The sequence below is a fragment of the Dermacentor silvarum genome, chromosome 1, assembly GCF_013339745.2.
Source record: "Dermacentor silvarum isolate Dsil-2018 chromosome 1, BIME_Dsil_1.4, whole genome shotgun sequence".
Taxonomy (NCBI): Eukaryota; Metazoa; Arthropoda; class Arachnida; order Ixodida; family Ixodidae; genus Dermacentor; species Dermacentor silvarum.
The window spans coordinates 370,824,201-370,839,595 of NC_051154.1; the positions used below are offsets into that span (position 1 = coordinate 370,824,201).

The 15,395-nt window shown below is 43.6% G+C and overlaps 1 protein-coding gene across 1 annotated transcript; it reads right to left on the reverse strand.

The window, feature by feature from the left end:
- Positions 1-2,184: 2,184 nt before the first annotated feature.
- On the reverse strand, positions 2,185-11,302 carry LOC125942421 (uncharacterized). Its single transcript, XM_049660580.1, has 4 exons — positions 11,056-11,302; positions 9,667-9,746; positions 7,642-7,759; positions 2,185-2,932 (listed from the first exon to the last, which is right to left on the reverse strand). The coding sequence occupies exons 1-4, from the start codon at positions 11,246-11,248 to the stop codon at positions 2,883-2,885; spliced, it is 441 nt and encodes a 146-aa protein (XP_049516537.1). The 5' UTR covers positions 11,249-11,302; the 3' UTR covers positions 2,185-2,882.
- Positions 11,303-15,395: the final 4,093 nt, after the last annotated feature.

A 15,395-nucleotide genomic window follows, 5' to 3' on the forward strand; every position in this document is an offset into this window, starting at 1 on the left:
ACATTGCTAATCTGTATTTGACTGTCTTAGTTTCATTTACGGTTTTTGTACGCGATATGTATGCAGTGTTTATTTTTTCAATGTAGTTATCAGTGTTCTCATGGTTATTTATAAAATGTTCTGTACTCGCCATCGATGTGTTTGGCGGATGCGCCGTATTCGATGTTAGCTGATGTATTCTGGCTGGATAACTTGATTAATATTACCAGCGGTTGCGTTTTCTTGTTTGTATTCTTGTTTTCGATTTATATTGTGTGTAATAAGGTTAATGTACTCACTTGAACCCCCCTCCCCCATGTAATGAATAAATTAAAAAAAAACTCTCCCTATCCCGAATTGTGTGTGTCGAGCCTACCTTGCGAATTTTTTTTTATCTCGTCTTGCAACATAACCTTCAGGCGCCATACAGTACATATAATTTTTCATGTACATATCTCTTTCATGATTGACTGTACTAGACATTACTAAGTAAATATATTTTGTGCATCGTTTGGTTTCTTGTGTGTACTACGCAAGATTGACACAGGCAAGTTACGTTGCATTTTTCTCTACAGCACTAACTAAACCTTATTTTCACATCGCAGTTTTTTTACATCAGCTTAATCCTGTCAGCACACAGTTTTGTGGGCAAAAAAAGCAAAATTGCGCGTAGATATTGTCAAATAATTGCAACGAACGCGAAGAGCACGCGCAACGCAAGGGAAACTAACCGCCGTGCGCGAGTGACTGGCTACGGTAAAGGAGGCGTGACGTGTAAACCAAAATACAACAGCGAAAAAGAAAAACTTCCACACACAAAGGGTCGCAAACCTTATATACCAAGCATCCAAGCGCAAAAAAAATAGTGCGTATTTCAAACATACACACGGCATATTAAATGTGATTCAATTAGGCAACTTGGGGCATGTTCCCGGCGCCATACATTTACGTCTTCGACCTTCGACGAGTTAACGGCTATTGGTTATAAAGATGTGCAGATGCGATACCGATAAAAAAATCCTCATCAAGGCAAAGCACTTGGAAGTGCGCCGTGAGTAACACTATTTATGAACGCAAGCGTAGCTGAGTCTGAGCTCGTGTGATTCAATATGGCGGCGCCAGCGGGGTTTTCTCCACCCTGAACGGCGGCGCTGGCATCGAGGCACCCTAACTGAGGAAAAACAACAGCGCCGCCTGCAGACTTGTGAGGTTGTTGTGGCCTCCGTGATGACAACAATAATAACCAGTAAACTCATGTTTTTGGCCTTGTTACGCCCAGCTACATATATAAGTTGCGAGGCAAAACAAACCACCGAACAGTCCACATTTACGCTATGGTTTATCGTAGAAAGAAATTCTATGACGTATATTTAATTTTGGATTGCTTCCGCCGTCTGCAGCTAGCAAAAGCATGGCCTTAGAGATCTGGCTATGTTATCCTTTAAAAGCTGTCGCTGGGGCATGAGATGAATGATTTTGACTGTCTGCGCCGTCACTGCGTTTTAGATGACTTCCTGCAATCGTTAACATCAGCTGTAGGCTCAGAAATTGGCGAAACGATCCCTGTAGTGTGCCTCGATCGAGCTGGCAATCGCTGGGAAACGGTGTAGGCCTAGCTCGCTGGCCGTCTGATCCGGGGCTGACGGCCCTTGCGATCTGTCCGCAGCTCGTAATAAATCACCTATATTCGTCAACACAATCAACGTCTGCACATTTAAGACGCTCATAACTGACAGTACAATTAGTTTTGCCAACGGCGTTGGTAGCGATGAGAAAACACGTTAGCAAGGTGCACTGACCGCTTGCGAGCCAAAATCACGCGTTTCACAACATACACACTTTCGAGATCACTTAACTCTAAAAGCTATCTCGTGTCAGACACAAATAAGCCAATTATTGTGCCGCCGTCAGTGGCGAACGAGGCCAGCATCTTGACCAGGGAGAACAAAAAAGCACCGGGGCGATCGGAGCGGGGAGAAACTTGCTCGCTAGCCCCGCCCCGACGACAGCGCAAACTCGTGACGTAGCGTTTTCTCGGTTATTTACAATCCCTCCTTGGTGTCTATGTCGCGAGGTGCTGCACTTCGCGGGTGGCTGCGCACACGTACTTTTAAAATTGATTTTAAAGATGTTCTAAGCTGTATTCGCCGCTGATATTTTGCAGACGATGTGTGTGTGTCCACCTAAACCGATTGCACTGGAACCTTCGACGACTCATGTATAAAAGCCGACGTGTTTGACCCGCAGATCAGATATACGACAATTGCCGACTCTACTACATGTCTCTCTCAAATTCTTTGCCTGAAAATATCGCGAAATGAAAACACGTATAGGGCTGCGCTCATATTTCACATTAGGGAGTACTGTAATCGTCGGTATCTTTTTTCGTCCACTTTCATTTTCCTTTATCATTTCTACACTTAAAGAAAAACAATAACTTCCCCTATGCTATACTTGGCATATCTCTTGGTTTCACATCAATGTGTTTCACAAAAGTGGGCCTTCAGTTCCCTTTCTCCTGCATTTCATAGCAAGGGTCTTGAATCACGCAGGTTTGATGCCTTAAAATATCATACGACAGTTTATTGGTCAGCTGCCTACTCATAAAGTTCACATACTACGTGTTACCATTGGCCAGAAGAATGTTCCGCATCCACTGGATTGGCCTGAGTGGCACTCGCTAACACTCCTAGAGCTACACACACATAAATACCAAAGAATGTGGATGTTGGAACAGTTGCCAGACTTGGAGCTTGCAGAGAACTTAAAGGATAGTGCAAAAAATTCATTTTTCTCACAGTATCATTTCATGCATTTATGACACTAGCTAAGACGGCGGATAGGATAGATATATCTACCTTTGGGCAAGCAACAACAGGTTAAGCTGCTTGTTGTGTTTTGATTTAGACCTTTCCCAGGGCCTTTCGCAACCTTTTGACTAATTTGGCTGCCTCTGGAAATGCAAAATAAATCAGTTATGAAACTAATCGTGTAAGGTCCTTCAGTGCACACCTAAATCACAATAGACAGGGGCTTTTGGATTTCACCACAGTCAAACTGCACCCACGTAAGCTCGATGCAGCCGACCTAGGTGCAGTGAAGGTGTTTGGGCACAAAGACAATTTTTCATTGCTTTTTGAAGTTTATAAACTGCGCAAGAAAACGAAGACACAAGAAGGAAAACACACACGACACCACGAGCGCAGACTGCCAACTGTTTATTTCTGGGATAGCAAGCAGCATATATTTCACTCATGATCCTGAACACGTGCCCCCTTTGTCATTGACACATGTGCCGATAAACACAAAAAAACACAAAAAAATAATATATCTGCTGTGTAACCTTGTAAACAGGTGTAAACAGGGTAAACCTTGTACACAGGGTGTGTAACCCTGTTTACAAGGTTACACAGCAGATATATTATTTTTTTGTGTTTTTTTGTGTTTATCGGCACATGTGTCAATGACAAAGGGGGCACGTGTTCAGGATCATGAGTGAAATATATGCTGCTTGCTATCCCAGAAATAAACAGTTGGCAGTCTGCGCTCGTGGTGTCGTGTGTGTTTTCCTTCTTGTGTCTTCGTTTTCTTGCGCAGTTTATAAACTTCAAAAAGCTATGAACCAACTAGCCCACCAGAACGTCCTACAATTTTTCAGTCATTTTAAATTGAGACGCACCACTACACTTCTTGTTAGTGGCTATGTAACTCGTAGAAGTTTTTAGCAAGTGTTCTTCCTTGCTAAGTTCACATCTGTGCTCCAGCAGGCCCATTCCATTCAGTTCTTAGAGCTTTGCATAATTTTTAATGAAAGTGACATCTGCTGGACTACATGCCAAGATCCAAGGAAGCCATTCTACCCTTCAATTCCTCACATTCGCAACTGATTAAGAGGGGAATCGCAAAATCATGTTTCAGGTCGGCTCTTGTGAAGTCCTGCCTACACAGGATAACGGAAAGCTTCGGTCACCAAGCAGAAATGTTGTAGCAAGCTGAGTTCTAGCTTCTGCTCCTTTAAGCTGTCGCAAAAACACTGCTTAATCAGCTGTGCAAAGAGCCTGCAGTAGACGTTTTAGGTACCCCGCAGAAGAGGCATTTGTTTGAGGTTGTGCCATATGTGCATAACATCTTGCACGACTTAGGAAAGTCGCAAGGAAGAATGGGGTGGATTTTGTTTTCTGTGCCATGCAAGTTGGCACTACCATGCAAACGCGACGTGGGCAGTCAAGTAAGGAAATCCTGCATGAAGAAACACGAGTATCAGTATGTCGCATGCACTGTAGCACAACAAAAGTATACTTCTGTTGCGTACAGAATTCCTGAAGGCTGCGGGCATGCTTAGTTGGGACAGGTTGGCCAGTGCTGGAACCAGAGCCAGTGTTTTGAAATAAGGAGGAGGGTCGAATCTTGCTCTACGCTCAAAAAGTGTAGTTACTATTTGCAATTGAAGAATGCAGGAGTTGTAAACTGTAGAAAAACTAGAATGCAAGCTTTTGGAAGCGCTCTTAATAGAGAATTATGGATCTTATATGTGCGTTAGCGTGACTTCGGTGGCACATTTAAAGGAGTACTGACACAAAAATTGTCATTCTTGTTTTTTCTGCTGTAATAAGTAGCCAATGACCCAGCAATCACGGTGCAAAACCTCGTTTGCTTCATAGTGCGACAGGTAATTATTCGGAATCTTCTTTGCAGCGACCAGTCCAAGTTTCGGTTTCAGAGAGCAACGAGATGGGAGAAGAGGGATTGTAAACACAGTGAGCATGTGATCGCACAAAACTGCGACGTGTTCAAGACAGCGCGCTCGCAGGCAAGCGAGTGCTATGTGAGCGAGCTTCGTGTTGCTAGTTCGTCGAGCTTTCCGACGTCGTCGCGCCGTCCTCGTTTTTGTCATCCAGCGGCGACTATTTCCTCCAGGCAGGAGTCGCCACCATATTAGGCGTGGCCAGCCACTTATGATTCGATCCGCCACGGGCGAGCTGGCAATCGCTGGGAAACGGTGTAGGCCTAGCTCGCTGGCCGTCTGATCCGGGGCTGACGGCCCTTGCGATCTGTCCGCAGCTCGTAATAAATCACCTATATTCGTCAACACAATCAACGTCTGCACATTTAAGACGCTCATAACTGACAGTACAATTAGTTTTGCCAACGGCGTTGGTAGCGATGAGAAAACACGTTAGCAAGGTGCACTGACCGCTTGCGAGCCAAAATCACGCGTTTCACAACATACACACTTTCGAGATCACTTAACTCTAAAAGCTATCTCGTGTCAGACACAAATAAGCCAATTATTGTGCCGCCGTCAGTGGCGAACGAGGCCAGCATCTCGACCAGGAAGAACAAAAAAGCACCGGGGCGATCGGAGCGGGGAGAAACTTGCTCGCTAGCCCCGCCCCGACGACAGCGCAAACTCGTGACGTAGCGTTTTCTCGGTTATTTACAATCCCTCCTTGGTGTCTATGTCGCGAGGTGCTGCACTTCGCGGGTGGCTGCGCACACGTACTTTTAAAATTGATATTAAAGATGTTCTAAGCTGTATTCGCCGCTGATATTTTGCAGACGATGTGTGTGTGTCCACCTAAATCGATCTCACGAGTTATCTCGACTTCAAATTTTTGTGTCAGTACTCCTTTAAACAAAGAAGCGCAATTTATGGCTAGGCGCAGCTATGCTGGTTGATTTACTTCTCTATAGTTTTTTATGCCTCTAGTGCGCAATTGACGAGGTACACATTCTTCCCAATTATCATGTTTCATGAAGAGATCGTGCACATGTGGTTCGAAATTATTGTCGTATATCCTTGTTTTTGCGCCTGCTCCGTTGCTGGTTTCGGGGTGTCTTGGGTGAATCGCACGCATTATGCTGCTGCAACAAAATTTTCCAATGAAGCGTTGTCAGTAGTGCTTGTGCCCTCTGTCTCGCCTCACACTGTCACATCTATTGCGCTTTCCTGTACTCAAATAAGGATGCTACAACAGGTTTAATATATAACAAGAGGTCAAAGGATGAGAGAAAAAAAAGAATGCACATGCAGCGCTACTCGCACAAGCAATCGGAAAAGGGTAGCAGAGAGCACCATGAAATAAATTTGAAAATGGGAGCTTACGGCATGTCAATAAACAAAATGTTATCCAACTCTGAGGTGCAGTCAAAGGGACTGAGATAGATAACGTTTTGTTTATTGACCGTGCCACAAAGCTGCGATTTTCATTTTGTTTATTTCATGGTGCTCTCCGCTGCCCCTTTCCAAATTTTTGTGCGAGTGGATGTATGTTCATTTTCTTTTCTCTCGACATTTCATCTCTTGCTATATTTAAATCTGTTGCATTAAACACGACTGTTCCTGTACCAATAAACAGAGGGCAGTCCAAACTGATGCAAAGTTGATTCCTTCAGTGCTGGGGTGGTTACAGGCTTCATCGGTGAAGCAGAGCTGCTAGATTACATGCATTTACCAGCATGTCGGTGTCTGCTAAGGGCCGGCTCAGTGTCCTTACATGGCACCAGGCAGCACATTGACACCGACTTGTTTGCTATTTAGGAGATTATGATGTTATGTATCAAAACAATCTTGCTTGCTTTCAATGTGGTAAGTCATCACATTATGATCTCAACTTGGTCGTCATAATGCAATGATTAAATTTTGTTAATTATTGCATTCTGGGGAATTCTAACTCATTTAGCGCAGGCAGTCAGCAGCAAACAGGTCAGAGTCAATGCACTGGCTGGTGCCGTGTAAGGACACCGAGCAGGTCTTTTCTTTCTGGGCTTTTACGTGCAGGTCAATAGCAGACAGCGTGATGAAGGTGAATACATGTAATCTAGCAGTGTTGCTTGGCTGAAGAGGCTCGTAACCACCCCCAGCACTGAAGGAATCAACTTCGAATCAATTTAGTATACCCTCTATTTATTAGCAGAGGAGCGCTCGTGTTCATGCATTCTTTGTCGCCAAGAGGCTTCCTCAAATGATGAGGCATATTGTTAATTTCGAGACCGGCAGAATTAAGAGCACTTCAAAAAAAATTTTTTATTCCTTTAACCAAAAATTCTTTTACTAAAAGTTCCTCAGTTTAAAAACAAAACAATGAGCTATCAGAGGAGGCAGTGTTATTGCATATGTTTTCCTAGGGTCACTTCATTGTTAAAGTAGCAGACTGAATCAGTTTCTTTTTTTTACAAATTCTTCACCTGTGTGTCCTATTGTGCCATATTCCATCCAAGCAAATGTAATTGCGCAGTAGCGCTCCTGACCACTTGGCTGAAGTAAACTTTAAGCTCTTGCTGGAAAAATGCCTAACTACAAGTTATTTTACTTTATGGCCTACTAATATTCTAGAAATCGCGAATGATGGATGGATGCATTTTTGCGTAAGGCTTCTCTTATCTGCAAAATTTTTTTTGTGTTCTCATAACAAAGAAAGAGTGTTTTTGCCAGTGCCTTTTATAACATATAGTTTGGCACCTTATTACAAAGTTCACATGGTACGAACGGAAGTAACATCCTTTTCCTGGAAAAATGTTTCCTGACATGAATTTATTTCTTATGTTGAAAAGTCTCCAACTTCTTTAAGAGCACTGGCAAATGATCAAGCACCAAGGTCGTGACATTTGGCGCGGGAAGACGCTATAATGTTGTGACAGCATATGTTGAAAGGCATTTACCAGCAACGTGATCGCGCTCCTCTGCCGCCCGCTTCATGCTCTCTAATTCACCTCTGAGAGCTTCATTCTCTTTCAGAAGCTGATTTACTTGAGCAGCACAGGTGCTGCATGAGTTGATCTGAAATTAAGAAAATGTGTTTATATTCTAAAAACAGAATGAATTGATTTAGGTGTGCCAGCAGCATGCACACAAAAAATATCTGCGGGCAGTCAATTTTCACAGACTTTCGATGAAGTTATCAACATGTAGGTTTTTTACAAACACCACATAATTCAATTTTGCCAATGGTAGTTGACACTGCTGTGGCACCATCAAATCAAGCGAATGGCAATACCGGTTATTCAGTTGTTTGATGCACAAGTTATTGATAGGTTAGGCTGCCTGGTTGCTTGACAAATAATATCTGAATATTCGGATGTCCCGTTTTTTTCCCCCATAGACCTTTAACTAGGTTTCAACGACAACCAATGGTCACTTGCTCATACTGCATCAGGTCCTCTGCATTTTCGAGTCAATTTTATAAACAAATTATTAGCTTATGGCAATAATAGGAAAAAGCACCGAACATCGCCGGTATTTTTAGCGATGCCTTTTCCCGATATCAATGCCTCTAAATGGTTTTCGCATTCCTGAATGGCTCCTTTCAATTCTCTGCCCAAGGCACAGCATCGCTTGGCCACTCACGACAAAAAACACTAAAAGGCATTGTCAGTGGGAAAAGGAATTGCTACAGAAACCAGCCCACGCTTGTTTCGACTAAATCAGCATGGTTAAGTACCAACCTTGTTACGTAATAAGCTTATTTGCAAACAGTCATAAATAAGGGTTGGCATCTTAAATTTACATGCATCTTCTTTTGGTCATAGTGTGATGAACAGCCAGCTATGTAATCAAACCTTTCAACATCCCTGCTATTTATTTCACACGCACAAACACATATACATTATGTTTTTCAATAAATGCACCACCAACCACCTGTAAATAAATTTAAAAAACGGCAAAGCAAAGAAAAGATGCAGCATGAGGTATGACTACCTTACAGAGTGGTAGCAGCAGCATGGTAATGCTGAGGATGAGAAATATGGCTCTACAGCATAGTAATATCATTCTGGCCTCAGGATATTGCATGCATTACTGAATGGTGACAAATTAAAGTGTGTCACTGCTGCAATGGTTCTCAGAGACCTCCACAAGCATTACTACAGCAAGTCACTGACAAATTTAAGGACAACTTCGGGGGCTCCATGGTTAACCAGAAGCATCCAAGAAATCCTTCACGATTTTTAAAATTTTCTAAGCTATTTTGACTCTCCCCACAAGCTTCTTCAGAGTGTTAGCAAAGTTTTACCCCACATATTTAATGGTTGTTCAGATGCAGATGTCACTGTTCAAAAAACAAACCTGTAGTCCCCTTTAAGTGCCAAAGCACACGTAAAGCATAACTGAAGAATTGATAGCGACATTTTGGGCTGTCTAATAAACATACAATTTTACAGATTATGAATTGTTGCACTTTGCATGCGACACTGTGACACAACACAAGTTTTTGAAGAAACTGTTCCCAATACCAAATGTGTTCAAATATCTGCCTAACCAGTGAATCGAGCCATATATCCTGAATACTCGTTTTTTATAGATCCAGATAACTAGTTTTAAAGGCTCAATTTGCTTCCCTCTGGTTTAACCGGATGCAGTTTGACTGATGCTTTGTAAGCACTCGTAGAAACAGGAGGCTCCGGCCGTTGCAGCTTAGAGCTTCTGCTTTTCTGTGTAGTCATTCTGTCCAAAGAAAGTCTAGACACACACTCTGCTGCAAGAGGGCATCTTCAGCACATGAAAAATAGATGTCTATTATTTTTTAAGTTTGTGCGCACAAGCACTTTTCGCATGCAATGATTTGCCCAACCACACCCTTGATATTATCTGCGTTCAATCAAGGTATAGGCGACAGATCCGCCATTTTCACCTTGTTGTTCAGATTCATACAAGATGGTCAATGAAACTTAACCAGATGGTATACTCACGTTTTCTGTTGGCAGATCTGACTGCGCAGCAGCCTCCGACACGAGACGGGCTCTCTTTTTTTCGAGTTGCTGTGGATTTCCTGTTAAATAAATGGTAGATGCTGTTATTTATGGAGTATTTCATAAATCCGCACACATATTAGCTGCCCAACCAAATGCCATCAAGATAAAAAGAATAATAAGGACCTTTCAGCAATAATGCCACCAGGTTCTTGCTGCTAGACACCTGTGCTGACAATACTATTTCCATGTTATCGAATGAGCTATTGAAAAAAAGAAAATTATTGAGCCACACTTTTCATGGTTTATTCAGAAAGTTTTGGTAACAGCTCCCAAGCACAGAAAACATACATATATGCAGGCACACACACACAAACACCAAAAAAGGACCCCCTGATCACAGAAGCACATGTGTGATAGTAAGAGGGTTCAACCCCTTTATTTACATACAATTAAACTCCCTTGCTTGGTGTTATGTGGGTGGGTGCATGTATGTGAGTGTGTTTTGTGTGCTTGGGAGCTGTTACTACGATGGATTACCCACCAGCTGAGCTAAAAGTTTTCATTCATAAAGTTGCAAAGCAGCCTAGCGAGGCAATCAGAATCACCGTCATGAGAAGGCAGTTATGCGGATATATTTAAATAAAACTGACTTTGAAAAAAGTTTCTTGTTTCTTGTAAGCTGCCACTTAAAAGGTGTTCTCTGGGCCAAATATAGCGGCACACTAATTTTTGTTTTCGGTGTTCTGCAGCCGGAAAAAGGCTGGACATGTCGCGAAGAGCTACTTTTTTTTCATTATTTTTTAGACTAACTTTGGTAGATTTTTTTTTCGTGAGCGAAGGAATCTACACGGTAACACGCGATTTGCGTGTTCTTACCATAAGCAGCAACTGTCTGATTAACACATCGGTGATTAAATCCCCATTGAGAGAGTACAAATGAACTTGATGAAAGGATGCCATTCATGGCTATGCTGTGTTACGTTCTGCTGCTCAGGCACAGCTGAAAAATATCAACTTCTAGCACAGACACTGGTCGCGTCGATCATTTTCTCTATGACATGCTTTTTTCCACATCTTATACCGGTGTCGCGCGTACACTTCTGATCGCGATCGGGAGCGATCCGGATCGGATTTCTTGATCGCGATTGGCTGCCTCGCGCAGCTTGCGCAAATGAACCAATCGCTATCGAGAAATTCGATCCGAATCGCACTTGATCGCCATCAAAATGAGCCGCGTGACACCCGTATTAGTGATCCGACTGATGATACCTGCAACACGCTACACTGACATCCTGGGCAAAGCACAAAATTTTGTTGTGTGCGCCCTGAGTGAATCGAACAGGACTTTAGTTGGGACAGCTGTCAAAAAACACGAGATGTACTCACCGAAGGCAAGAAGTTCTGCCAAGGCCGGTGGCGCTCCTTCTTTCCAGCTCACGCGGTGAACCGTTCCGCGTAGTCGTTTGATGCATCCCTGCTGGGATATTAAGCGGAAGGCCACATCCGCGTCGGCCAGGGCACTGACGGGATATACGTCCCACTTCTCGTCCTCCACCCATTTCACAAGAATGTGCGACATGTCACGCTTCCGTGGATTACAAAACAAGCACACGTGTTTCTAGCAAGGAGGTAAGGGTGCGAAGAGGTGAATATTTACAAAATGGCGACAAAAAAACGCAAAAAGAGAGGTGGTGTCAATGTTGCCTGCTCACTTTTTAGATGTGGCTAAGTTTGGTCTAAAACGGCAAAAAACAACAAAACAACAAGACAAAATCCTGAAACAAAGCTTTAATAAATATTTGCAGCCCTGTCAGTGGCACATGAGTATTTAATACTTTGAAATGCGTTTTTCTACACTTAAGTTGTGCGTACGTTGATCTAATTTTTCAGTGTTGAGTCGTTAGGGTCGAGGCAGCTGGCCGGCTGGCAACGCATTGGTCTAGCCTAGTCTAGCCAGGAGGCATAACAGCTGGTATCAGCGTGCGCACGTGCGAAATTTAAGTTGTGGTCTCTTCTGCTATTGTACTGCTCCGCATTCGCCGTTCGCTGTAGTACTCTGTGGTGAGCACTGTATTTTGTCGTAAGATAATCGTGCAAGCTCCCGTCGGCTCTGTGCCTGCGTCACTCGCGGCCGATGCCGCCCAAAAGGCAATTTGGAAAGCACTTATGGGACCCGTCCATCGACGTTCCGATACGCTCAAAATACAGGTTCAGAAAACGTTCATCAGTTGGCGCTTCGTCTACCGCGTTGGACAAGGAACGAGGTTCTGCTGATGCCAGTGAAGAAAGTTCGCGTGAAAGCGAAGCAGACGCTGACACAGGCCGCATAGCACCGTTCCCTTCAACTACTAGTGCAACTGAAGACAGCCATATTTTGGAAACCACGAGTGAAGCCTCGTCGACCTCGTCCTCCGAGGACAGCGAATAGGAAGGCGACGCTGATGTATATCCTGACCACGGCGAGCAGCATTTTCCGAGAGGCTGGAAGGATGAGTTGGTAAGCGTTGTGGTGTCAAGCGTCGTTTCCAAATATTATTTTGTGGCTGTAACATCTTGTTTTGAGCCGACGTAACACCTGCCGCTCATTATCTCCTGTAGCTGCAGAAGCTTGGTGCCCTAGTTATGATATAGTGAAAATATTGTGATGGAAGTGTGAAGACTACTATTGGCGTTAGTGTTTTCTGTTAAAGAATAATGAAGTAGAGAGCGTACCGATGCGATCATTGCTTGCAGCAGTTATTTTTCTCCATTAATGACAAAACCACGCTGTTAAATTGAGTTTGCTGATGTAAACGCTATTTTGTCGATATACTGCGCGACAAAACTGGTGCTGGTAAATGGGAGCTGAGACAATATTCTTTGAACATGTGTCGAAACTTAACAGTGCTCCAAAAGTGCATTTCAGCGTGCATTTTATGGCATGAAAGCGCTTACTCTCACTGTGCTGTAGGTAGCATGACTGTTTTAAAGTGGTTTCTGTGGTAGATGTCTGGTGTTCACCATGCAGAGTTAACGTCTGCATTAGTTCGAGGCAGGTTTGCAGTGTAAAGGCGGGGGGGGGGTAGCTTAAGATGATGCAGTAAAGATGGTTACCAGTAAAGTCAGGTTGGCCAACATCAAGCCTGTACCACAAAATGACACATGAAGCCCTTGTGATGACAGCATCTTCTAATTTATTGTGTTGATAACAAAGGGTGCGTCGACGTAGAAATGTATAATTGTACTGTTGTACTTAACACTTAACCATTGCTTACTACCATTTCTCTTTGCTTAGGATGAAATCCTGTTTCCGGGATCCAAGCTTACGAAAGCCGAAAGCCTCCTAATGGTCATGGCCCACAGCTTGCGCCATGGCTGCTCAAAAGAAGCCACCGAGAGCCTACTGCAGCTTCTTAGTGCTCACTTGCCAGAAGGTGTCAAATACCCGACATCAAAGTATACCTTTTTTCGACACTTTGCTGGTGCTGAAAACCAGTATGCTAAGCATTTCTACTGTAGTACGTGCTCTGGGTATATTGGTGAATTACCAGGAAATGATGTGGTCTGCAGTCACTGCAATATAAACCATGAGAGTGGCAGCTTATTGAAAAGCTCATCATTTTTTCTGGTGATGGACCTCAAAGGCCAAATTCAAGATGTGCTGGAGTCTGGAAAGCTCCAACGCAGTAGTACAGGCACTTCCTTTGATGTATGTGACATCACGGAAAGCTTTCAATACAGCAAGTTGCCCGTGACTGCGAATGACGTTACGTTAACGTTTAATACTGATTGTGTGCCCCTCTTTGAAAGCTCCAATGCGAGCATGTGGCCTCTTCATTTGATGGTTAATGAACTGCCTTACAAACAACGTGTGCAAATCTTTTGTTAGCTGGGCTGTGGTTCGGCACAGGTAAACCATCAATTAACTGTTTTTTGACCCCATTTGTAAAAACGATGAGTGAGCTGTCATCCACTGGAGTTGTTTGGAGGGACAGCAGTGGTGTGTCGCACACGTCAAAAGCATTTCCTGGTCCTTGTGCAGTAGACACCGTTGCCAGATGCGAACTGACTTGCATGACGCAGTTTAATGGAGCTTATGGTTGTGCATGGTGCGAGGACTCTGGGCAAGTTGTTCCGAAAGGAAATGGGTTTTGTCGTGTGTACCCTCCAAGTGCATCTGCAAACAAGCTCAGAACACATGAGTCCTTTCTGTACCACGCCCGAAAGGCCAAGGCCATGCAGGCACCCAGTTGTGGAATCAAAGGTGCAAGTGTGCTGACACTTTGATTTTTTCCATTTGGTGAGGGCTTCGTTCTCGATTACATGCATGCCGTTTGTTCGGGTTTTGTACGGGCAACGATGTTTATGTGGCTGAAGTCCAGCCAGTGCCGACGATTTCACCTACGTAAACATCTTGCCGAGGCGGACGAATGTCTTTTGAGCCTCACCCCCACGTGGGAGCTCTCGCGGCTGCCAAGGTCCTTAAAGGACATAAAGGAATGTAAGGCTGCCGATTGGAGGAATTGGCTGCTGTTTTATTCCCCAGTCGTATTAAAAGGCCGCATTCCTAAGAGGCAGTATAACAATTGGTTGAAGTTTGTGGAGATTATGCATTACCTTCTTGGTCCTTGCATCTGCGTTCAGCAGCTTGCCACAATTAAGGGAGAGATAAAGAAATTTCTTCTTGGGTATGAAGAATTATACGGTGTCGAGTACATGACATATAATTCTCACCTCCTTGTGCATATTGTCGACAGTGCCATAAACTGTGGTCCTTTGTGGGGATACTCCCTTTTTCCATTTGAATCAATGAATGGTACTCTTGGACGATATGTCAATGGCACTAGGTATCCACAATTTCAGATTGCCATCAAGTTTGGGATTTTGCAAGCTCTTGTAAAGCTTTGGATGTCAAGGTGTGTGCAGAACATCCATCGCACTTTAGGGTCTTCTTTTAAGACTGTAATGAAGGGCTACTCCCTACGGAAAAATGTTTGCCCTGTGGGGTCTGTACTGCTGATAGGCAAAGGCGTTGAGAAGGAGGACAGGAAAGAATTCTAGAAAATGATGGTCGGGCCATTTACGTTCTGCACAGCCCGTCTTGATAAGTCCAAAAGAAATAACTCTTATGCACATGCTAACAATATTTTTGGACGCATCATTGAAATTTTTGTGGAACATAACAGCTCAACAGCTGCAACTAGCTATGAGGTACAAGTGTGTGTGGAGGTGTTGAGAGTGCAGTCAGAATTGTTCACAAATCTTTCTGAAGCCAAATTTTTGCATTTTGTGGAAGTGGTTCCTTTTGTGGAACATTGCATCGTAAGCGCAAGAAGCCTCAAGAAGTGCATTGTCTTAAATGACAGTCTCTTAACTTGTGTTCGATGCATGAAAACTTGGTTCTAGAATCTGTGTGAGTTTGTAGTGGGATGTCACAAATGCTTGGAAAAGCTGAACCAAAATGTTATATGGTATATATATGTTTAGTTATAGAACACAGCTGCCCAACATGTGGCAACCTAAACCCCATGAGCAGACTTTTGTTGCTAGGCAACGATACATGCTAGCAACCACTGTGTGAGTGTTAAATCCTTCTGAACACATAGTCATGCACTCACCAAAAGTAGTTCTGAACTATCAGTAGCATTTTGTAAAATTTTGTAAAAAGAGACAGGCCCAACTTCATCTCTCTGGGTGCACCCGCATCTGTGTGCAGATATTCTGTTTAATGTCTCTAAACAAAAGCC

Bases quoted from the DNA above. Each gene is read 5' to 3' on its own strand.
- LOC125942421 (XM_049660580.1), bottom strand. From the start codon at position 11,248: ATGTCGCACATTCTTGTGAAATGGGTGGAGGACGAGAAGTGGGACGTA. The intron at 9,747-11,055 runs GTGAGTACATCT...TTTATTTAACAG, and splicing joins GGCAGAACTTCTTGCCTTCG to GAAATCCACAGCAACTCGAA. The intron at 2,933-7,641 runs GTAAATGCCTTT...TTGCATTTCCAG, and splicing joins GGAGCGCGATCACGTTGCTG to AGGCAGCCAAATTAGTCAAA.